The sequence below is a fragment of the Erythranthe guttata genome, chromosome 3, assembly GCF_056151865.1.
Source record: "Erythranthe guttata isolate IM_541 chromosome 3, IM_541, whole genome shotgun sequence".
Taxonomy (NCBI): Eukaryota; Viridiplantae; Streptophyta; class Magnoliopsida; order Lamiales; family Phrymaceae; genus Erythranthe; species Erythranthe guttata.
In genome coordinates, this window is record NC_142535.1 from 17,694,616 (window position 1) to 17,718,651 (window position 24,036).

The following is a 24,036-nucleotide window of genomic DNA, read 5'->3' on the forward strand; positions in this document are numbered from 1 at the left end:
ATTCAATTAATTTTCATAAGACTAGGTGCTCATAATTTGGATCCGATTCTCTATGGGTTCGATCAGATTTGGATATGGATCCAGTTTACATTAAATTTAATTATTATTATTAGAAATAAAAAGGACCGAATCAATTGTATGAAACCCAATTAAATTTCAAAGCAAATCTGTCAAAAAAATTAAATTAAAAATTAAATTTGATTTCTCAATTTCAATTCTTAAATTGTTTTAATTCCAACCATAGTCAGTTCTCATACTCTACATCCCTGCCGTCTGCAGGGCTCATTCAACCGTCGTCAACACACCATGCTCTCTCTCTCTCTCTCTCTCTCTCTCTCTCTCTCTCTCTCTCTCTCTCTCTCTCTCTGTCAACAGTGTGTCTTAGTGAAAACTGTGAAACTGTGTTGGAGTGTGTACATAAAAAGGGTGTTGTGGTGTATGTTTGTGTGTGGTGTGTTTGTAAACAGTGTGTTGAAGTGTGTGTATCTATGTATATGTATATGCATCAAAAGTGTGAATATGGTGTGCGTCAGCATGAATATGTGTAAGTGTGAAAATTGAGTATAATAAATATTAAGTCGCAGAAATAGAGATATTCAACCATATATAAGTTGAGATATTAAACCATATAAGTTGTCGACATATTCACATATCATAAGTTGAGCATTTTGACTGCTCAAAACATTTTGAGGGTAGTTAAGTTTGAACATATCTCCAAACAGCAGTGGCTTGTTTTAATAATTTACAGACAGACTACCTGAAATAACCTTTATATACATCCAATTCCTCCTTTTTGTATCTGGAAAATGGAGAGAGATGAAAAAAAGAATAAGTCCAGTTTCAGTAACAGTCAAAATTAAGTGCATTGAAGATTAAAAAACTCAAACATGACAAAATTATTTATTAATATTATTAGGAGGAGAGATGGGTGAATTGGAAAACAATGACACTTACAACTCCTCATGTATCAATGACTTCAGATGTCAATGACCCAATAGCAGCATCTTCACATCTCTTGCTTCTTTTCACTGCAACCAAACATTGAATGAATGTTTAGAGGACAAGAACTCCACTCATTTTGAAATTTCGCAACAAACTGTGTTCTTAACACTTGCAAACCTTATATATTAGGAGAGACGAAAATTACATTTCGACATTCTAAAAAGCTATCACTAATAAACATATTATACAAGACAGAACAGAATAATCTAGTGTGAATCAGATTAAGCATAGAAATATAATTTTACCAGCCTGAGAAGAAGCCTTTCTGACGCTTTTATTTCTTTTTCTTGGCAAGTTCTCCTGTATCGAATCAAATCCTTGTGCATCAAGAAGCTTATCTTCATCGTTAGCAGAAGACCCGCCGCCGTAATCACTGCAAAAATTCCATATTAAATGTCCGACCACAGCAAAACTGGATAGAGATGGAAAAATTACTAAATGAGGTCAAAGAAGGTACTCTACACATCCCCAATTCTTGCGCATTAAATTTCAGTGATATTCACGAGCTCAATATAAAGTAGACAATAATATGTTAAAACTAATTTACTTGTTCTTTATTTCTCATTCCATAAATAGCAAAATAAAAGGGAGGATGATGAGTCTGTTCAAGGCAATAATTACATATTTTCCTTCGTATCTTTTATTCCCCTCTGGATGTAAGTTATCCAGTTCAGGAGGAATTTATGATTTAAAACAAAATGATGGGGAAATGGTACGTCATGAAGAATAAAATTAACTGAAATAGAAAATGAAAGAATACGAAATCACATTATCATGCAAGAAAGTTTCAAGAGTTACAAGGCCTTACCAACGTTGTGCTTGGAGATCATCCAAATCCTGTGACATTTAGTTCTTGTTAAGCAAACTCATTATAACCAAAAAGTAAAGAACTTCAAAATTCACAAAAGCATGCAAAAGTGGCTCTCTGTAGAAACAATGTGACGTCAATTATAAAACATGGGAGAATAGTCTCTTCAAAAGATGCTAGTGATTCAAATGAAGTGTGAAACCCCCACTATACATAAAAATCATAAAAGCAATACTACAATAATGAGGAAGTAAGAGCAGTATTTGTTTTGTGCATTGCTATATCATGACTGTTAGATGAAAAGGGTAACAAATCAAATTATAGAATCCCCGATGTGTCGGTAGAGATGTGTGCTCGCCTCCATAATTCGGTGGTAGAGCTTCATAAGTAACATACATTATCATTTTCCCAACATTGAAAATATGGTTTACATAGAGTTCATTTACACTCGTTCTACTTTTTTTTTTTTTTTTTTTTGCTGCTACAATACCGAGGCACCTAGAATGATCGTCTTCTTTCAGGTAAGCAGAGATACTTGCACTATGAATAACTAGAAGGACCTAATAACAAATTAAATTGAGAATCAAAATATCCCTATCCTGCATGCTAAGCGAGAAGACCTACATTTGGGGCATTCATAATCCAAGTCAATAGCTTTGATCATAAAAAAGGGAAAATAAAACAAATAAATATATTTTCAGATAGAACTGCGAATACCTAAAATGACAATATCATAGTTAATGATTACCGTCATCCCTACTACCATGATAATTTGACATCAAAGCTAAGTAAAGATGAATCGGACTAATATTGGTTCAGAAGGAACAATTCAAGATTTTAAAATCCTATCATTCTATTTCATTTAGGAGGAAATAATTACTCACAGTTTCACACATCTCACTGTCCAAGCTTAGGATATCAACCTCCTCAGTCTCGTGGATAACCTGGAAAATGGCATTTAGATGACAGGAATTAATTTTTAGATAGGGATTAATACAGTTAAATATGCTTGCCAACTAATGTTTCATCATTGCCATTGAGATTATGTATAATCTACAACAAATAAAATTCATTAGAGGAAGAACAATAACAGAGAACAAACGAAATTTAAAAACATTTTCATCATGAACCTACAATCATCTTGGAGGTAAAGTAACTCACTTGGTCGCCAGCTCTTGACGATTTGGATGGTTCAGTACAATTTGTGCCGGATTCATTAACTGTATCTTCTTCCCTCGAACAACTTACGGTGACATTCTTTTGAGACAATGAAGGTTTTGTTGTTGCAGAGTTGCAAGGGAATGTGGGCTTAGATCTCAAATTTCTACAAGGATCTCTTTCATGCTTATTTTCAGCAGAAAACGTGTTATGTCGTCCTCTAGTCTCAAAGTCGCAATTGGAAGCCTCAACAACCTGGTCTTTATTTTTGTTCATAAGGAAATCATCTGGATTACTGGATTTAGAACTTGACCTGTTGTTTCTAGAGCCACTTGGTTGTATATTAGTGCGAGTGCTGCCATTCTAAAAAATGAAAACGGTTAACAGTAATATTCAGAATATGATGATAAATGAACATCCGGAAATTAGTAAGTTTATACGCACCACAGAAACCTCAGTTTTGAGCCAAGATATCATTTTTTTAGTAAACTTCACATCTGCTCTACTACCAATCAGAGGGTAAGCATTAGCCTGTTAAGAAAATAACAGATCATCATAATGGCAAAAGAGAGAGGAGAACAGATTTCTACCTGCAGCAAGGAAAATATCAGCTCGAGAACTTGCCTCTCTCATTTTGGAAGGACCAATTTTATAGAGTGACGATGGAAGCAGAATTAATCCAGGAGCGTGTGGGAAACCCGTATTATTGGTATTCAGAGAATTTAAGATGCAAATTCCCACTTCTGCTAAAAGATGCAGCTTCTGCAGGGCAGCAAACATGAAAGGAAAAAAAAAATTAAGAGTTGGCATGCGAACAAAACTGTGCCATTAGTGTCTATAAGAGTGCCTGTTTTGTGAAATGCTGAGCAAAATACATTAATTAAACAATGCTGAGTACTTACAGGAGTCATCTGATCATCAATAGCATCCTCCGCCTTCTTGATTGCACTAAAAATACTTCGCAAGTACAATGAAGCATTAGAGTTAAGAGTCACGTCGCTTTGAACTAAATGTTCATTCACTAATGCCTGCACAGTGACGAAGAGTGGACTGCCCAAAGAAAGATTATAGGAAATTAGGAAGTAAGAAATATAAGAACTTTCGGATAATATTTAATCATTACAACTAAGCCTAATTGTCCATCAAATACGAAAGATGACTAAACCACCAAGAGAGAAGCAAACACTACCTCAAAAACTGAGCATATGTCTTTTCATCTCGACAGTCGGGGGCAGGGAAATTAGGGTCATGTGCAAGAACATGGATCAAAAACACAACTAGGTATAGAGGGTGATTAGCTGCTCCTTGCATTGTTGTGATTTCCTGTATTTGAACTCCTTTACTATATTCCCGAACAAATTCTTCCAAATATTTTAACGCCTGAAAATATTGTACCACAAAAGCCACATATATAGTCCAGTAGGAAACTCAAAATAAACAAAATGACAAAACTTCAAACAACATGAACTCACATCGCTGCGCAAATCTTCGAGAGGGTCTAAAGCAACAAATGAGAAGGCACATGCATATCTACCAGGCACAGCATGATTTTTTAACAACTTGTTTATTTTTTGAGCAAATGATCTGCGTATGTCAGGAGAATTTTCCTGGAAGCAGTTAAAGATACCCAAAGTTGGTTACTGAAACATCACTGGTTTTAAGAACCTACTATGAGTATACATGAAATAAGAAAATAGATTATAATGGATATCCAGTGCAAGGTTTTTCAGGAATTCAAACAAATAACCTACTACTCCTGGAAAAGCCCGCATAGGCACAGTGTGAACAACATCTTTCTTCTGTTTTTTTTTTTGACAAGACAGTATGAACAACACTACAGGTAAAATAATGGGTTTGTATTTTCAATTTTGGTAAAACACAATAGGTTGTCCCTGCACTTTGTTGGATTGTTCATCAGCTGCAAATATGAACTCTACCCAAATACCAGAGAAATTCAGAAAAACGGGCACCTAGGACCAGGACTTCTGATATAAGCTTGGAGTAACTATTTCCTGCAGATCCAGTACGACTCTATGAACGCAAACAAGAACATTAAAGGAAATATTCTTTAGACTACAGTCTCTAAAGAGTCCACCATAGAGTCTTGAGTTTAAGAACAAGTTTACCTTAGGTAAACAGAAGAGTTTGAAAAGGGACGGGGAAAAAAGAAACTGAAGAACGTGAAATAGATAAAAAGAACTGATGGGAGTGTCAGTTAGGTAGCCATTAGTGAATTAACATCTAAAAATCAAGGTAAAATAAGATTTAGTCGCTTTTGTTTTTCCAAGAAGTTAGAGTGAGAGTTCTTAGTATGAATTGGAGTACTGAACTAAATGGGAACTGTATTTGTAAATTGAAAGATAAAACATATGTTGCCTTCAACCAGAAAGAGAGGCGAAAACTATCCTAACACCTAATATGAGTAAGAACAATAACCCTTTCCTTTATATATCCAGCCATTTTTTACATTTAGGCTATTTGATTAACATTGTGGCAGCAAAGGAGTCTTCTTAATCCAATATCATCACCTGGGCAATAATATTAAGTGGGATATGTGTTGACCTCAAAGGTGTACTAACCTTAGCCACTAATATTGTTAACCGAAATATCTCTGGCGAAATATGCAAATCCCATTTCCTCGAAAGCCGAAGGACAGACCTGGCAGCAGCTAATCGGATGAAGGCATCATCGTTTTCGCTGAAAACCAAAAAAAAGGTAATGCTTCATTCAAAACACAAAGATAATGCAGATGGAAAGACAATTGCTGTTAGATGAGCTTATTAGTAGTTTCTACCTGGAAGGATCCCATTCTAAGACTTGGAAGTTATGAAATTTTACAAAAGACAAAAAAAATGCAAGGTACAACTCATTAGCTACTTTGAATATCCTCACCATGTGATGCTGCCAGCAGACAATGCACACTGTTGTAGCATCTGCAGAATAACACCCAGCAAAGAACTGATTGGTCGATTAAGAGATGTGTGTTTATGTGGCAAAAAGCTCCTGACAAGTGCTTTTAGCCCAAAAATCTGTAGAACATTTAGCGAACTAACTGAGATATTCAATTTGCCTATAAACAGAACAGAGGGAAAAAGACATAATAATGATCTGATAGTAGAAAAAACACAAAATTCACTTAAATAATCTGATAGATAAGGTGCCATTGTTAAGCTTTGATAAAGCTATAGCATATAGCGTCAGAACACTGACTCTCGCAATTAGAAACCATAGCCCGTGAACATCAACTATCGTGTGTGCAGAACTATAGCCCCACAACAATGCAAGCTTAAGGTCTTGCTTCCTATTCTAATACACACGAAAGAATGGATAGAGTTGATCAACTAGCTTAAGTATTTTGTACTTCACTCGGAACTCTAAAGAAACATGCTTACCTTTAATTTACAAGAACTGCAACAATTTGAAGCCTCATCAAAAATATCAAGATCCTTTGAAGCAGGTACCTAATCACAGAGAGAACCCGAAGTAAAATAGTCAACAGGATTCCTCTCTTCAAGGTCAGGGATAAAGGAGAGAAAAGAATGATAAATATAGTAGAAAATTACATCATTTTGTTGAAATATTTCCTCAAAAATATAATGTGCAATCACTTTTTCTTGGGCTTCAAATGTTGAAACAGAATGTTGTGCCATGCAGCCTAAGGACTGCAACACTGTAGGAACATTCTCTCCATTGCATAGAGAATCCACTAGCGTCTGGTTACAAACAGGAAAACAAAGATGAACATTCAGTTCAATGATAAGAGGAGGCTCAAGCTTCATAAAGAATATCTGACTTGAGAACCGCATAAGATAACTAAATACAAGTATCAAATGTTAAGCTACGGTTAGTAATAACTTTATGTCGCCCTTCTACATCTTCAAGTGCTGTTCTTTCAATCCACTCATTTTGCACTTAATTGTCATTTGCTAACAAAATCATATAAATACTCGAGCAACTTGCAAGTGAAGCAAATCATAATACCACTTAACCAAGATAATATGATGTTAGTGAACAAGTTATTGACCAAGATAATAACATTGACGAAAACTAGGAAGTCTTCAATTGCATAGCCAAAGGAAGAAAAAAAATACAAGAAAAACCTAAACCTACAAAATGATAACAAATTGTAAATTACGCTTTTTCAATTGTATGTAAACCATTACATTGAATAATGTAGAGCTACCAAATATTATGAAAGTGATAAGTAACACTTATCAGCTGGAGAGAAGGAATAGATAATTGACCTTGCAGAGTTTCGAGTATATGTGCTGCTCTGATGAACTAGCTAATGTAGCAATTGCAGAGACAGCAAGTTTAGCTTGCCTACGAGTTCCTTCTAAACATATTTCCTCCAAGGAAGAGTATATATCACTGCATTTACAAAGATCATAAAATTACCTTAACTAATTGCAGTAAGGGGCAGCATGCATAAAATGAAAAACAAAAATCCTTTGCATGAATTTTTTTTATAATAACATGTTGATATACATTAATTCTCTTCAAAATCCATGCTCCAAAAACAAGTGTTTAAAGCAGCAAATTGACTTAAACGACTTACCTGAGTTTAATAGATAGATGATATCCCTCTTTAGCTAACATCTCAACCAGTTGGTCATTAAAAAAAATCTCTCTTTCAAGTAACAGAAGCTGGAACTGCTTCTCTGAACCTCTAAGCAGTGAGGGGAATGCACTGATAATGGTCTAGGTAAGAAATCAAAGAACATGAGCTTTGTGAATGAAAAGGAAAATCTAGAGAGGTGAAGGAGATATGCCTTGATAACGTCGGCAGAACACTAGTAAAGTGCAAATCAAGAATGAGAAGAATGTCTTACCAAAAGAAGCTGCACCTGATAATTCTTTAGGTGCTTTTTTTCAGCTTTATCACCAGAAAGACAATTTAAAATATAGTTGACAGGCTCGGAGCCAAAAATATTGAGAGAGCACTTTTTGGAAAGTAGAAGCAAGAACTCTGAAAGTGCTTTCCGGTCCCCCAGTTCTCTGAAGTATACGCCCTTGAAAAAGGATTTTAAAGCAAATTAGATATTTTTAAGTTGTTCCAAAAAGAGAAAAAGAAAAAGATAGAGCACATGATTTCAAATAATGTATTTTCTTATACAATGTTTTAACGATGCAGCAGCTAAAGTAACAGTTCCCCGAGGAGTCAAAGATGAGACAAACCAAATTATTCGTTTGCCTAGATAAACTGAAAGAGATGTGATGATATCCACAATATCAAAGCAGATACTATTAGCAAGTTGTTATAAGTTATATGCGAACTACAATAGTTATTGACTTGTGTACTATGTTTGAAGAACAAGCAAATAATGGCCCTCGACATCCTGTACTGATTGATGATAGCAGTAGTAGTGAGTCTATAGTTACCAAATCATAACTTCGGAAAAACATAGGAAACATTTATGCGTGCACAATAACACACACAGATACAACAGAAAAAGGGAGATGGGAGTTTATACGATGCTACATTCTAAGAATTTAGGGAAGATGACATAGCAACATTTACATAATTCAGATAGGTCTTGAATACCTTTGTGGCCTCAGAATCAAGTATAGTCCCTTTTCTTAACATCTGCTGTAAGACACTATGTACTCCATTATCTTTCAGTTCTTTAAGTTTCTGAAAACAATCTTTGGCTTTGGCAGGATCAGGAAAGCATGAAGCCATTTTTGCAACCAATGCCTCCATCTTCCTTTCTGCTTCTACACAACAGCTATCCTGCAAGACAATAAACAAGTACAAATGTTTGATGTTTCAAATGAGAACACCTATTAATAGTCCTATGCAAGCATCTTATAACTGACAATAATCAACAACAGCGGACTCACTGCATGAACAAAAATAAACCAAGAGATCGGATTTTCCTGCCTGTTAAGGGAGTATATAGAGTAACTATACAAAATACCTCCAAAATTTCCATCAGGCGCTCTAAAACAATTACTGAGAATATGTCAATGACATCATAAGTGGCAGAAATAAAGCCAAAAAAAAGACAACGATAACCCCGAGCACCTTGAATCATGAAGATTTCAAGCCACAAAAGGGACACCACAGCCAATTTTCTTCCTGTTCTCCGACCCCCGGACAGATAAAGATCCACATCACCACACAATCAGCATAAATGTGGTGAAACAGAAAGAAAATGATGGTTCTACTATCATTGCCAGTATAAACTCTAAATCCACCTTAAATGTAACTCAAAACTCCAAATTGTTAAAGAAGTCAGTGATATTGTATCATTTTGTCAGAACAGGTTTCCCCTAGGGCTATAATTATTCAATCTCCGATTGCATGTTAACAATATAGCAGTATAGGAGTAGGTTGATGGGGGAACGCGAGGCTACAGCCTACATCAATGAGGATAATATTGGTGGAAACTCCAGAGAACATAACTTGTTGGAACAGGTTATGCATGACCTACATTGAGTGGACAAATATGACCAAACCTCAGCCTGAGGCCCTGAATATTTGGGCTGGGGAATACATTTTAGATATTTTCACTGATAATTCTCTATTTGAATTTTGAAGAGCTGCAGAGGATTTTTCTACACATGACAAATCTAGTGAGGCCAATAGCTTCAATCAGTAAAGCCTAGCTGTTTCCCTTTGGAAAAAATAGAAGCAAATCCAGGAAAGAAGTACAGGAAAATCACTGCTGCTGAAATTTATGCTAATTGCTATACCTCGGATATACTCCAGAGATCCAAGTAATCATTAAGCCCATCTCGTAGCCTGAAAGAAAAATTGAACAGTTTTAAAATGAATGGTTAATAACTTGAAATAAAGCAAATCAGCAGATTGATAAGACACCTTCGTTTTATCGATAGAATTGTTCTCAGTGCCTTCAGATGAGGTGGCTTGAAGAGTGAAAACATAAATATCCAATGACTTATTTTTTCCTCTATTGAAAGAGAAAAAGGGAACAAATCAGCTAGCACAAGATCCAGGCTTTGAGGCCTGGAAGTCAAGCAAAACCATAGTATCACATTTCCATGGAAAGGTTTAAATTGATTAGCTTATCTTGATATGTATAGCATACCTGAACTCCTGACAGTCTTTCTCATAACAAAGCATCAATACCTCGCAAGGAATCTCTTCAATATGTTCATTGAGCAAAGTGTTTCCCTCTGTACGCCGCAACGTGTTCCGCTCTGCACGCCTTGTGCAATATTCCTGGTATAGCTCTATCAACTTTTCCAAAGCTTTACGTCTGACTAAAACCTAGATATATGAAGTGAAATTTCATAGGTCATAAGGATAAAAATAAAATCAAAGAGATGAATACCCTTGAAGAAAGTTAACCTTCTTATCACGAAGTCTTTTGGCAGCTTGAGTTATTAAATCTGAGGATGTTAGGTTTAAGTTAATCTTAGATAGTTCACACACCACATTGATTGCTCCAATCCTCACTTTATCATCATTATCTAATAGTCGATCCTGAATGGCAGCTGCTCACCTCACAGATCACACAAATAAATCAAAAATCAGAGTTCGAAAAAGTTAAGCTGAAATATATTTGATGCAGCAATATAACTGCCATTCTGACAGCTTACAGAGAGTTTTAAGTGATTCTTTCCCCGACGGATTAGTCATGTAGAGAGTTTTAGCGCATGAAAGAGCAGCAAGTCTCACTTCAGCTGACTTGTCAGAGAATCTATTCAGCAACTCGATGAAGAGATTGGGATATTCCAGTACAAGATGCGGCCCAGATGCTATGAGCTTTCTAATTAAGTTAAGAGCTTTTATTCGGACATCAACTTGATCAGTCTGCAATTTGCATTTAACTTTTCACGCACCACGTGTAGCCAAAATAGAAATAACTACAAGATAATAGAAATGAAATACAAAAAATGGCTATGAACTGAAGAATGACAATAAGAACAGAATGTAAAAGGCAAAATGCCACTCCAAGACTCGTTTTCGAGCTTGCAATCATGAAAAAGTGGGACGAAGTTCGTAAATTATGAAATTCATCTAGTTAACAAGAATACAGCATTTTTATGACAGAATGAGCACTTAGGAGATTACATACCAATAATTCATGGGTCAGACAAGGTATGACAGAAAGAAGCAACTGAGGAGCAATTCTGTATATTTCAACTATAATCTCATGATAAGATTCTTTAATGACACTGTCAACAGCATCTCTATTCAATATGCATGAAGTCAAGAACTGGGATATACTGTGCTCCATCTTTTCACCAAAATGTTTTATGACAGATTCTGCGAGTCGGAAAGAATCAGGTGCTGCATCCTGAAGAGCACAAGAGAAAGAAAAACATAGTATAAATTACTGGAGTATGAGGAAAAAGCAATGTGCAGAGCAGCCATGATATCAATTTGTACTGCAGAAAATTATATGCTCGTCGCGTTTTAAAACCTACCTTCTTCTCCTTGATGATGTTCTGAAAAATCACATCTAAGAGTGACTGACATGTATTCTTTTCACGAGGATCAGAATCTGCTTCTACTTTCTCCTCCAAAATGCTTACTATTATTGATGACATTGAGTTAATCAAACTTTGAGGATGATTTTCCCTACAAGTAAAATAAAGATGGCAACAAAAACTTTTCCAAGTTATTTCATCGTCCTGGAGAGAGTTGAATAATGAGATTCACTAAAACAATATAGGATAATATGATAGAGACGATGAGATAAATTATTGCCCGCTCATAATTTCCAGAAATTTCCAAAAAATGCATGGTGCCCCTCCTATAAATATTTAATTTATAAGATTTGCGTTTCCTTCTTATTTTAATGTCAGGAATCAGATAATTATGGTGAATCGAAGTATGTCAAATAGTTTATATTCAAAGTCAGAAAATAGGCACAATTGGAACATTAAAAAAAAGGTAAAGACAGAGGGAAGAATGGTAGAGGAAAAGCAAACCTCACAACACTGAAGAAGACTTTAAACATTTTGAAAATCAAATCTTCACATCCAGTGTCTAGCATTACCAAATAAAACCGCAGTTTAGCAACTGTCTCCAACATTTTGGCCCTCTCCGAGAAATATGTGTGTTCAGTGTCAACAAGCTCCCCAAACATGCTTAAGAGAAATCTAAAAATGTCCTGTTAAAAAGATAGAATGAACCGAATATGGACAATCCAGTAAGAAGGTTATACGTCATCCGAGAGTATTAATCACCATGCAACAAAAGTATATGCAAAAACGTGAAACAATATTGCATATACCCTGGAAACAGCATCGCTAAAATCAGGATTTGGTGCGAGGACCCTTAAAACTTCGCAGAGACATCTGCCAACAAGATGCCTAACATCTTTATCTTTATGATCAAGTAGGCCATGCATAACCAGAGAATCACTCAGTGGCTTGACTGAAACTTCTAATGATTTTGACTGTTGTAACTTTCCAAAAGCACTAGCGGCTTGCTGCATTAAACATATTACAACTTATTACCACATAGCAAAAAGCTACAGAAACTTACGTAATCTCACATAATTAGCCAAATAAGCAGCCATAGAGTAGAAGTGTTCGATTAAGTACTCTATTAATTGGATTAAAACAGAGTTTAAGGGGAAAATCAAATGAACTGAAGGAATACACACACTAAAAGTGACCTTCTACAATCCTTAATTTAAGATTATTGCATCAGCATGCAGTATACAAGCATCATATGCTTTGTCCGCCTGTGGTAACAATGGCAACCCAAAACCCAGTAGTATATATAATATTACTATATTTATATTCCTAAGTTAGAGTAAAACCAATCTACACAGTTGCCAGCTTCTTACATGTTCGTGCATGTGTCAAAAAAGTACGTTAACATTCAAATTACCACAGTTCAGATCTACAATAGCAGTACCATTTACAACTAAAACCACATGAAAATAAACTTGAAGAGTCCACTCGCAGGGGTTTGTACAAACACTACACGATCATGAGCACAGATAGCAACTGCACGGCACAATAAGCATCTCAAAATAAACACACATGCACTACTTGTGCACAACCAAAAAAAATATAGGTCATGAATACTTATCAATTTTGTAAACCCTTGTTCAATCAATACACCAACGTGTAATGTAAAAAAATCACGAAGATTTGAATCAATAAACCCCAGTAAAGCACAGTAAACAATCTTTTCGATTTTCTTATTTTTTTCTTCAGGTATCTGTGAGTGCGAATTTTTCAGGATTTCAAGGCGCAGGTGTGGCAAAACAAAGAAAACTAAAGTAGAAGAAACAGTGAAGTAAAATCGATAGAACTAACTATCTATACAAACGGTAAAAAACAAGCAAAGAAACAACAAATTGGGGAAAAAAAACTTAGTAAAAAGAAACGGAAAGAAGAAATCAAAACCCAATTACGTATAGTTATTATACTAGCAGTGAATTTATTTCAAGTTCTGTTTACTTTGAGTAATTTGACGATAATGCTTTTATTTGGGCACGTTTTGTAGGCGGCGAGTTGTTTGCCGATTCGCGCAACCACTTTCTCGGGCACCTCCGTCACTGCCTCCGCCATTTTTTCAGTACGCCTTCGGTGTGGTAGTGGTACTGTGTGCACCTTTTCGCTGTGTGTGTGTGTGAGAGAGAGAAGAGAGAGAGAGAGAGAGTACTGAGGGAGGGGTCTGTTTCTGAGAGTGAAGATTCCCGCTTGAGCAATGAATACTAAGGCTCCGTTTGATTGCACTTATTGAGCCGCTTAATGGGCAAATTGCTGATTCGGTAAGCAGCTTAATGATTCAGGGAGTTTGTTGATGATTTCTGAACGAGTCCAAATGGCTCTTAACCATTCAATTCAAAAATTGGTGCTGATCGAATAAGCCCATGATCTGAATGATATTTGGACATATATATCCTTAAAAAAAATACTCATATATTCCAAGCAATCACCCTTGTTTATTCCACTTGGACGGTAAATTTTCTCCTTCAACCAAAAATCTTCAAATTATTTCAAAATTTCAAATCTTCAAACTATTTTGTTACTTGTAGCTATTTTATTTGAGAACGTTACTTTATTTTTTTTATTTGTTCAGCATTTATATTTCAAATTATATTATAATTATGTTAAATACTTGAAATTTAATACACGTGTTTGATGTCCACTAAATTTTTATAGTTTAGTAATTAAGTTAATCATGCAAAATTTTTTTTTTATTAATATATATACATATACGTGGCACATAATTTAATTAACAAAATATTTTAGCATTTCATCAAGGTTACAAAAGTAAAATCACATTATTCAGACATTACAGATCATCAGCTAACAAACGAGCTTAATAGTTTAATATTCAGTACTCAGACACAACTCTTAGCTATTCAGATATATATTCAGCATTCAGCATTCAGTGCTTAATCCTATCAAACACAGCCTAAATGTCAGAGGCGGTTAAATGAAAATTTGAAGGGCATACCCGGAAATTACTTATTTTCTGCTGCAAGGGCGTGTTTGGTACGATAATTATAAAAGGGTATATAGCACTTAAACCCCTGTGGTTACAAGTTTTTGCAGATGACCCCCTTGTGCTTTTATATTCTTTTTCATTTTTGTAGATAACCCCCTTGAAGTTTGACACACGCGGTTAAGTTTGACGGAAAAACTAATAGAAGTTACCCTATAAATCAGGGGGTTAAGTGTTATTTACATGCATTGGGATGCACCAATAGGGCGATTAATTATTCTCTGTATTGGACTGTTGAAGAGGCGTAAATCACATGCTCACGTATAATTCATTAAGTTATAGATCAATTCCATTAACATAATGGTAAAAGCCCGTTAAGATAAAATCAACAAATAATTATAAGGTAAAATGATCCTGTCAGAAATCAACAAAGCCTTTTATAGGAGGCCCAACATCATAAGCCCATGGTCACTGGCCCAAAACGGGCCCGACTGAGAAAAAACTCGAGGCAATGTTTGGAACCGTTTTGGATCTTATTTTGAGGCTTAATTCCACTATGCACCCCTGAAATACAGCTTTTTTGCACTTTGCACCCTTGAAAAATAATTATAGCACTTTGCACCCTCGAAACACAATAAATCATGCATAATGCACCCTGAATGATTTTTTAAAGCTAATGAAGGTAATTTAATATTTTTAGTGGTATTTTTTTGGAGTTAAATGTCAAATCAATTTTTTTTTATTCATCCATCATTTCTAAATTATAAAGTGCAAAAATAAAAACATAGTTAACCAACATATTAAATTATTATTTTTTTCACAAAGAAATATTTACCAAAAAAAAAAGAACAAAAAATATCCTTCAGCTATTTATGTGTCAAAGTATTTGTAAATTATATTTTCTTCCAAATATTTCTACTAAATATTTTCACTAACTACAATATACAAATCCACCAATCGAATAACTTAGTGAATTTTGTTTTTGTTTTTTTGTTTTTTTTAAGAAAATATAGTTTTTTCAGTAATTCTTTGTCATTTTTGTTTTTTCGGATTTCATATGCTCGAAATTATGTTGGGGTGGAAGGAAATAATAATTTAATTTGTTATTTGCATCCTGGAAAAAAAACAATAAAAAAATAAATTACCCTCATTAAGTATTAAATATTCAATTCAAGGTGCATTGTGAATGATTTATTGTGTTTCGAGGGTGCAAAATGCTATTAATTTGTTTCAAGGGTGCAAAGTGCTAAAATGCCATATTTCAGGGGTGCAAAGTGGGATTAAGCCTTATTTTGATTCCAGACACAATCTAACGGTTCTTAAAAGCGTCGTTTTAAATGACGCTTTATTGTATTTATGAAATTAATTATAAAATCACCCCAGTTTTAAAAAAAAAATCCCGAAATATTGTAAAAAAATAAATGCCCCTCACCAAACAACCCCTAAGAACCCGAGGTCGAACTGAATCGGAGCGTGGCGAAATGGAGCGAGTGGTGAGCGCACTGAACCGGGCGGCGAACAGCAACGCCGTGGTCAACACAATTTTGCTCGGCGCATTCGGCGCTCTGGCGGCGAGATCGATGTTTCAGGAGCGAACAATCGAGGCAATGGAGGCGGAGAAGGATTCGCTGCTCAAAACAAACAAAGCTATCAAAAGCACCATTTGGGAATGGAAGCAGAAACTCTACGCAGAGGCGGAAGCCAATCCCCACGAAACCCTAGTCCCCCTCTCCACCCTCAAATCTATCTACGGCGAAGTTGTCACCGACCCCACGCCCCCTGCCCTTTCTGGTAATTTCACTCTCCACCTTGTTTATCTGTTCATGCATTGCTGTGTTGTGAGTTCTGCATTAAGAGTGGTACCTTGTTCGTGACATGAGCATTTTGTGTTGAAACATTGCAAATTAGATTATATTTATATATGCACTTAATTTTGGATTACAATTGCACATTTCAATGTCCACTTGTTTCGGTTTTTTTCGAGCTGTAGAAATTTCATCAATTTTTAGTTTGAAAGCATCTTGTATGTAAACTCAATTTTCTGTATATGACTTGATAGTGATGAAATTTTGTATGATTTATGTTGTTTTTTACGCGCTGGGAACGTAATTGAGTTTTCCTTGCACTTGAATGAACTGGGCTTGGAGTTTTTTGCCTTTCATAGTCGAACCAGAACGCGGTGAACCTATTTTTATTACAAACATTTGATCGTTATACCTTCAACGTAAGTCTAGTGCTTAATATGTGACGTGAAGAGTTCAGTTATGTCATTATAAACCGGTAGTGACAAATTCAACTCTCAAGCTTCTTGTTGCTTGGAGTTGTTGATATTCGATCGTAAGCCGACAAAATCTATGTGTTTCTCCCCAGATCTTGTTACGGATTGTTTGCAACTTTTTCCATGAACTTCGGTATCTAAAACTAGCCATCTAAAAGTTAATGGCAACTCTACTGAATTTGTTTTGGCAGCTGGCACACGACTACACGTTTTTCAGATAATATGTGTTTTGATGGTTTATGCTTTACTTCCGTTTCCACCCGTAAGGTTATTATGTGGTTATCCATGCTAGTGGATTACTTGGTTAACGTGTTATGGTTTAAATACATTTTCATCATTGTGTGTTTTCTTGCTATAATTTATTTACTGGCAAAGAAAAACGTGGGCCACCGTAAGCATTTTCTTTTCAAACATTCATCGCACTTCTTTCTGCATATGCAGCCACAGATGATAAACAAGAAGGAAAATCTCCGGCACCAAAGATCATGATCTAGTAGGTATGTTGTAATCCACAAAAAAACAAGTTTTGTTTTCGACCAAACAAAGATGGCATTGGCTTCCTAAATATGCATAATGCATGCGATCACCCTCTCGTTTTTTGTGAAACAATTTTCGAAACTGGTGTAATGTTACTATTAGAAATTTTATCCAGGGGAATTGATTACTATTTTATCTTGGCTTTCACACTGAACATCCCAAAATTCTGTCACTCGACATAAAGAATAACACTCCAGCAGAATTTATGGCTTATACTCTTATAAGTTATATCTCATTTCAGGGTTTTGAATGTTTCGATTCAATGGGCCGATCAACCAGTCAGTTTCTTATGAATCGGGCTAATGATTTTTATTTTTTTCTATGAACCAAGTCGTCTGGTATATGACCACTTCATTGTTCATTTTTCTCTTAAAGTTGACATTCACTTGTCTGTTTAAATCTATTGTCCATGTGCTTATGTGCATTTATTTATGAGCATATAAAGTATGTGATTCATTAAAGTACTGCAAGTGCTGCTTGTGTACTAAATCGTGCTTTTCGATCGTCACACGTTATTCGCAACTAGGTTCGCAACAAGTCTAAAATACAACAAAATTTTTGCACCTGTGTGGTAATATCATGATAGTGGTTTACTTTGACTCCCAAAAAAGTTTGTAATTTGTTTTTTATTTTTTATTTTTATTTTATTTTTAATGGAAGTGATGATGAATGAATGTATAATTGATTAGCTTCATAAATAGCCTATTGTGTTTTCTATACTTTATGATGGTTTAATTTATAAATAGAAAAATATTAATGTCTTTATTGACCTAGTCCACAATTTAAATGTACGTTGACCTAAATATACTTGGTATTTTACATTGAATTGAACAGGTATTTTGCAGCAAGTATCTGACCAATATTGACCCTTCAAACTGTTTTTTTTTAAATTAATTAATTAATTTATTATATTTTTTTAAGGACCCTTCAAACTTTGCTTAGTTCTTCATGGTTTCGATTTCGGTTTCGTTTTAAATCATAATTGGAATTATAGTACTAATTCTAAAAATAAGACGTAACAATTTATTAGATGTAAGAGTTTATCAGTTGTTTAAAATAAATTTAATTAAACAAACCATAAATCATAATTGGAATTAGAGTACTAATTAGAGCCATTAACTTTGCATTCCAACAAGAATAATCACTTGAATTGTGTAATCACTTATTCCTTTTCTATTGAATAGTTACCTATTTTTTGTCCTTAAGCCAAAAACATTATTATTAAGTTTGAAAAAAAAAATATTATAAATTCAATTTTAATTTGATACCATACCACCCCCAATTAGGCGACCTACTAATTAATTATACCACCCAAATTACACCCCTACCAAGACGCATTTCCACCTAAACTGCGTGCACTGTGTGTGTGTGTGTTTTGTGTGTGTGAGAACGTGGCTGTACAAATATAGAGAGAGAGAAGAGAGAGAGAGAGAGGAGAGAGAGAGAGAGAGAGTATTGAACGCATGAAGGCAGTGCGAAATAAAAACTTAGTAACAAAAATCAAAATAAGCAAAATTATGGCTCTTTCCCTTCCGCAGCCGTTACGTCACGACTGAAACTCATATCAGCTCTCTCTCTCTCTATATATTTTTTTTAATTTCAGTTTCACTAAATTCCATCTGGGTTTTTCTTTTTATAGATTGTTTGATCTGTTTTCGTGGATTTTATTACCCAATTTCTGGGTAAAAGATTGAATTTTTATTTAATTGAAAAAATTGATCTGGGGTGGTGAAAAATAAAAAAATGATGGAGGAGAGTAGGTTGTGTCAGTGGAGTGTAATTCGATCTGTATTGGCTATCTTCCAATGGTGGGCTTTCAATGTCACTGTTATCATCATGAACAAATGGATCTTTCAGGTTTTAATTTATATATGTAGTTTTTTTTTTACATGCACTGCTTTTTTCCTCGATTTTAATTCCTTTTCCAGTCAATTTTGTGTTTGGTGTTTTCTTTCCCAGAATTTTGAATATGTTGATATGTAATTTGAAATGGGTGTTTTTTGGAGCTTGTATAGTAATTTTTTTGTTGGAAGCATTGCTTTAGTTTGATTTTAGATTATGTATGTATACATGTTTTTCTGTATAATGATTGTTTTCGAATATTTGAATCGAACTTCTATAATCTTTCTGAAGTAAGCACTGCAGATTATATAATTTTTTTTTTAATTTTTACGTTTCGATGTTGTATAAATGTGAATTGAGAATAAGTGATCCATGGACGATAATTGAGAAGTGATGTCTTTGCTTTACCTTATTAAATGCATTTCGTCGGGGGTGAGAATTCAGCAATTGATATTGATTTCAACTTTCTTCGAGTATTGATGAATTGTATATGGTAATTTCAGTTGGATTGTGATTTATGCGAGGATTGACTATGTAACATTATTTTATGAACTATTGATTACAAAATATTCCCTTTTCTCTTTACAGAAACTGGACTTCAAGTTTCCATTATCAGTGTCGTGTATTCATTTCATTTCTTCGTCGATCGGTGCATACATGGTTATAAAAGTTCTGAAGCTTAAGCCTCTAATTCAAGTTGACTCCGAAGATCGATGGAGGAGAATATTCCCCATGTCGTTTATATTTTGTATAAACATAGTTTTGGGGAATGTGAGCCTGCGGTATATTCCAGTTTCGTTCATGCAAACCATCAAATCTTTCACCCCTGCAACAACAGGTTAGATAGTTTTGATTAAAATTGGGGATAAATATAATGATTCTGATTCTTGCCTTTAAAAATTATTAAAAAACAACTACAATTAAACCTCTATAAATTAATACAGTCGGGACCAGGGAAATTCTATTACTTTAGCGAATTATTAAATTATCGAGTTAACAATTTAACACGTATTCACCTGAGTCGGGACCGGGAGAAACTATTATTTAATCGAGGTTATTATTTTATCGAGGTTCTACTGTAGTTTACTTTTCGTTGGTTTCGAAACAGTTATCTTGCAGTGGCTAATCTGGAAAAAATACTTCGACTGGCGAATTTGGGCTTCTCTGATTCCGATTGTTGGAGGGATTCTTCTCACTTCAGTCACAGAACTCAGTTTCAACATGTTTGGATTTTGTGCTGCTTTATTCGGCTGTGTCGCTACTTCTACTAAAACCATTCTCGCAGAATCTCTGTTGCATGGATACAAATTCGACAGGTAACATTCCCTTTTATTACAACTCATTCTCGAGCCCATTTTTAGTCGTTCTTTAGTAGGTCAAAAAATTTGTTCCAAGAAATGTTTGATAGTGTATTAGCATGCGAATTCTTGATGCTCGTTTTCCATTTTTTGCTTCGGTTTTTGATTGATCTTTCTTATTGTGTCAACTAGTAGTGAATGAGCTAATGTGTGGGTTTTGAGCTGACTGCAGTATAAACACAGTATACTACATGGCACCATTTGCAACGATGATCTTGGCAATACCAGCCTTGCTTCTAGAAGGTTCCGGAGTTTGGGAATGGCTTCACACATGCCCCTCACTTTTCTCATCACTCGTTATAATTTTCGGGTCCGGAGTTTTAGCCTTTTGCCTCAACTTCTCCATCTTTTACGTCATTCACTCCACCACCGCTGTCACCTTCAATGTTGCCGGAAATCTTAAGGTTCGAATTCTCAGTCCCATTTTTATTTTCATCTTGAACTTTTTTGCGTACTATGCAAGGTTTCGATGAAATCTGATATATCTCTCTCTATATATATGTATATATATTATTTTTTCGTTATCTTAGGTTGCAGTTGCTGTTACATGTTCATGGCTGATATTTCGAAACCCGATTTCAATGATGAATGCCGTTGGATGTTCTATTACACTCGTCGGATGTACTTTCTATGGATATGTGAGGCATATGCTTTCGAATCAATCACCCGGTACACCTCGTACGCCTCGTACTCCGAGAGGAAAAAGCGAGCTGATCCCATTAATTAACGAGAAATTAGACGATAAAGTCTGACTAAAGGCGTAATCTTTGCGATTACTGTAGAAAGTAGTTTTTTTTTTCTCTTCATTGAATACCTATCAAGATTTCACCTTTATCAAATATACATGACACCCTTTTCTTCGTTTAACAGATGACGATCGATCATTAACATATTTATTATTGTACGAAGAGGTGAATGTAAGAACTTTTCAGGTTGTTCTAATAGCAATATATATATATATTCGAGTATTTGATGCTTGTACAGATGATTTCAGAAATCTAGTTTGTTCTGAAATTAAAAGGTTAGAGATTATTACAGAGCAACGTAGACGACGATGACGACGAAGGAAATCGAGATACGTACACGCGAATTGAATTATTCTACAGATTATTTAGAAAGAAAAAAAAAACAGGAAAAATTGAATCTTTAAGCCAAGAGCCAGAAATTCTTGTGCCATCTGGTGCTGATAAGGTAACCACTGACACCATTGCTCTGTTTTCGAACTCCGATTGTTAAGCATTCCAAGCAGTTGATGCATTGCTCCACAAATTCCTCTGTGCTGCTCTTCAGACACAAGCTGCACATGTTGATTTGTAAGAATTTGTTTTAGTAAATAAATTTGATTTTTGCAGGTATGAAAAATTTGGAGAAGAAAAATGAAAAAAAGCTGACCAATTGAGAAATGAAGAGGGCTTTTTTTGGCCTAAGACAAGAACAGAAACATCAAGCTTCTTCACTTGGCTTATCACTGTAGCCATTTTTGGTCCTTGGATAACCAGTGCTTCCACTTCAACCTGACCACAACCAACCCAAAATTTAAAAATATATATATAAATAATAATAAATAAATAATCCCATGAACCAAAGAAAAGAATACACTGCTCTAGACTAAGATTCTTGATAAAAGTAAAAAGAATCTTGGACAGAGATGACAAGAAAGTGAAAAGGGCCTGGCTAAAGAAATCACCAAAGGTATGATTTTTTTTTTTTTTTATAATAAAAACTTCAAGAAAAAAAATGGCTAGATCTCTGTTATTACAAACTTTCAAGAACTAAAAATGAAGAATCTTTGTTCATCAACACTATTAATTTCATTAACAATGAAATTGCAAGAAACAAAAATCAAGAAACCAACTTCCTCCTAGTACTACTGGTAATAATAATATTATTATTATTTAAAAAAAAAAAATTAAAAAAAGATTACCTCTGGTTTACAGGCCTTGCAGAGAGAGCCAAGTGAGGTGGCAAGTTGAGGAGAGAGAGAGTTTTCAGAAGAAGAAGAAGAAGAAACAATGTGAAGAAGAGTGAGAATATCACCCTTGTTAGTAACATGAGTTAGAGCCCACATCATTGCGTGTTTACTGTGTGTTTTTTCATCAACTACCACCATTACTCTCTTCTTCTTCATCACAAACATTCCATTTTCACCCCCACCCCCATTGTACATACCCTCCATTTCCTTCAAACTCGCCCCCCACCCCCCACCCCCACCCCCACCCCCACCCCATCTCTTTGATGTTGATTTCCATCCTTCTTTGCTACTTAGCTGCCTCAGAAATGAATCTGGACTTGGCATTTTTCTTTTTCTCTTGCCCTTCTCACCTTTTGCTTACTTACTACTATTTATCAATGCATGTATGTATGTACTAATGTACTATATTTTCTTCTATGTTGACTGTTTAGTTAGTGTATATCTTTAATTTTGTCACACACTCTGTGTGTGTGTTTTTTTTCTTGGAAAAAAAAAATGAGGAAAGATGGGAAGAGGTTATGGGATGATATAAAGATGAAACCTTTTTTAATTGTTTTATCTATTTTTTTTATTATTTATTTATTTAAGTGTTTATCTTTTTCATTTTTTTTTTAATTTGGTTAAGTTCAAGAGAATCTCAGACTGTATAATTTAATTACATTTTAGCCAAAAATTATGAACATTTAATTCATTGTTGTGAGATGAGATCTAAGGAGGTGGAGTGGTGGACCAACCTTTAATAATTGTTTTTTCTGCATTTACTTGTACTTTAATTATAATTAATTTATTTATTAATTGATTTCTGAAAGGAGTAGGAATTGATGATGATATGAGAGGATTGGAGTTGAGTGTGGCTTTTTCTTATCACCATTTTCTATTATTGGTATTTCTTCCTGTTCAATATTATTTACTTCAGCAGGTAAATGCATCTTTCGTGACACTCAATTTTTACAACTGCCCCTAATAATTGAATTCCTCACTTTCTAGTCTAAATAATAATAATTAAAAATTAAATAAATAGCTCCCATCTAAATCATTTGTGCCTAGTACTTCTAGTAAGAAAATCTATAAATACTTTTTAAGGCTAATTACGGCCGACCCCTTGATGTATAATTAAATTACTAAAAAGTCCTTCATTTTGGGTAATTACAATCATCCTTCTCAACTATAAATTTTTGCACGTTCATCTTTGCAGTGTCAAATTTTATGGAATTTTCTCCAGTTTGTAGCTCCACATTTTGAAGCAAGATGATCATACAATGTACTTGGCTTGTAAATATGAAATTGTGATGCATCAGGGACCGCATTTTTGCAAAAACAAAACGAGTATAAACTAGATAACATTCCACATAATCCAGAAGATTGTGTAGAATTTGACACCATAAGAATGGACATATAAGAAAATTCATAATTGAGTGGTAGTTATAATTATCCAAACATGACGATTTTCGTAATTGAGCTTATCTTAGAAGTGACGGTGATTTACTAATTTACCCATACTTATCATTGTGTATAGTAGCAAATATCAACCATAAGTTGGCAGCCAACCAGCGAAAAATGAAGAAAAGAAAATGTTATTATCTGAGATTTGATTTCAATATTTTATTTTTTGTGTGTATTTTAACAATTTCTATTTATTTAAAATTAGTTTTAAAAAACAATTAATTGTTCTAAAAAACCCAAAAGTAGAAA

General features: G+C 34.6%; 4 protein-coding genes across 6 annotated transcripts; 2 read left to right on the top strand and 2 right to left on the bottom strand.

The window, feature by feature from the left end:
- Positions 1–587: 587 nt before the first annotated feature.
- LOC105974350 (ARM repeat superfamily protein) lies at positions 588–13,920 on the bottom strand. The gene is made up of 29 exons (XM_012999432.2): positions 13,364–13,920; positions 12,181–12,378; positions 11,876–12,057; positions 11,369–11,522; positions 11,017–11,238; positions 10,538–10,751; positions 10,287–10,432; positions 10,024–10,205; positions 9,795–9,941; positions 9,668–9,716; positions 8,514–8,702; positions 7,801–7,980; positions 7,527–7,669; positions 7,213–7,339; positions 6,532–6,681; positions 6,361–6,429; positions 5,861–5,997; positions 5,548–5,665; positions 4,441–4,575; positions 4,158–4,348; positions 3,871–4,018; positions 3,593–3,730; positions 3,413–3,499; positions 2,972–3,331; positions 2,695–2,754; positions 1,811–1,839; positions 1,248–1,375; positions 955–1,028; positions 588–799 (listed from the first exon to the last, which is right to left on the bottom strand). Exons 1-28 carry the CDS (start codon positions 13,472–13,474, stop codon positions 961–963), a joined length of 4,062 nt encoding a protein of 1,353 aa, XP_012854886.1. The 5' UTR covers positions 13,475–13,920; the 3' UTR covers positions 588–799; positions 955–960.
- Positions 13,921–15,753: 1,833 nt separating this feature from the next.
- Positions 15,754–17,868, top strand: LOC105974494 (uncharacterized). Of its 3 annotated transcripts, none has more exons than XM_088815854.1 (3): positions 15,760–16,148; positions 17,077–17,132; positions 17,699–17,868. In XM_088815854.1, the coding sequence occupies exons 1-2, from the start codon at positions 15,779–15,781 to the stop codon at positions 17,127–17,129; spliced, it is 423 nt and encodes a 140-aa protein (XP_088671980.1). In that variant the 5' UTR covers positions 15,760–15,778; the 3' UTR covers positions 17,130–17,132; positions 17,699–17,868. The 3 variants fall into 3 exon arrangements, with proteins under 3 accessions (XP_012855060.2, XP_088671980.1, XP_012855061.2); XM_012999607.2 differs by lacking the exon at positions 17,699–17,868 and adding an exon at positions 17,414–17,571; XM_012999606.2 differs by lacking the exon at positions 17,699–17,868 and having other exon boundaries at positions 15,754–16,148; positions 17,077–17,307.
- A 633-nt stretch (positions 17,869–18,501) lies between these two features.
- Positions 18,502–21,340, top strand: LOC105974429 (EamA-like transporter family protein). Its single transcript, XM_012999531.2, has 5 exons — positions 18,502–19,029; positions 19,603–19,852; positions 20,123–20,330; positions 20,545–20,776; positions 20,903–21,340. The coding sequence occupies exons 1-5, from the start codon at positions 18,916–18,918 to the stop codon at positions 21,122–21,124; spliced, it is 1,026 nt and encodes a 341-aa protein (XP_012854985.2). The 5' UTR covers positions 18,502–18,915; the 3' UTR covers positions 21,125–21,340.
- LOC105974430 (uncharacterized) lies at positions 21,306–22,838 on the bottom strand. The gene is made up of 3 exons (XM_012999532.2): positions 22,297–22,838; positions 21,765–21,886; positions 21,306–21,669 (listed from the first exon to the last, which is right to left on the bottom strand). The coding sequence occupies exons 1-3, from the start codon at positions 22,666–22,668 to the stop codon at positions 21,519–21,521; spliced, it is 645 nt and encodes a 214-aa protein (XP_012854986.2). The 5' UTR covers positions 22,669–22,838; the 3' UTR covers positions 21,306–21,518.
- Between the last annotated feature and the right edge of the window lie 1,198 nt (positions 22,839–24,036).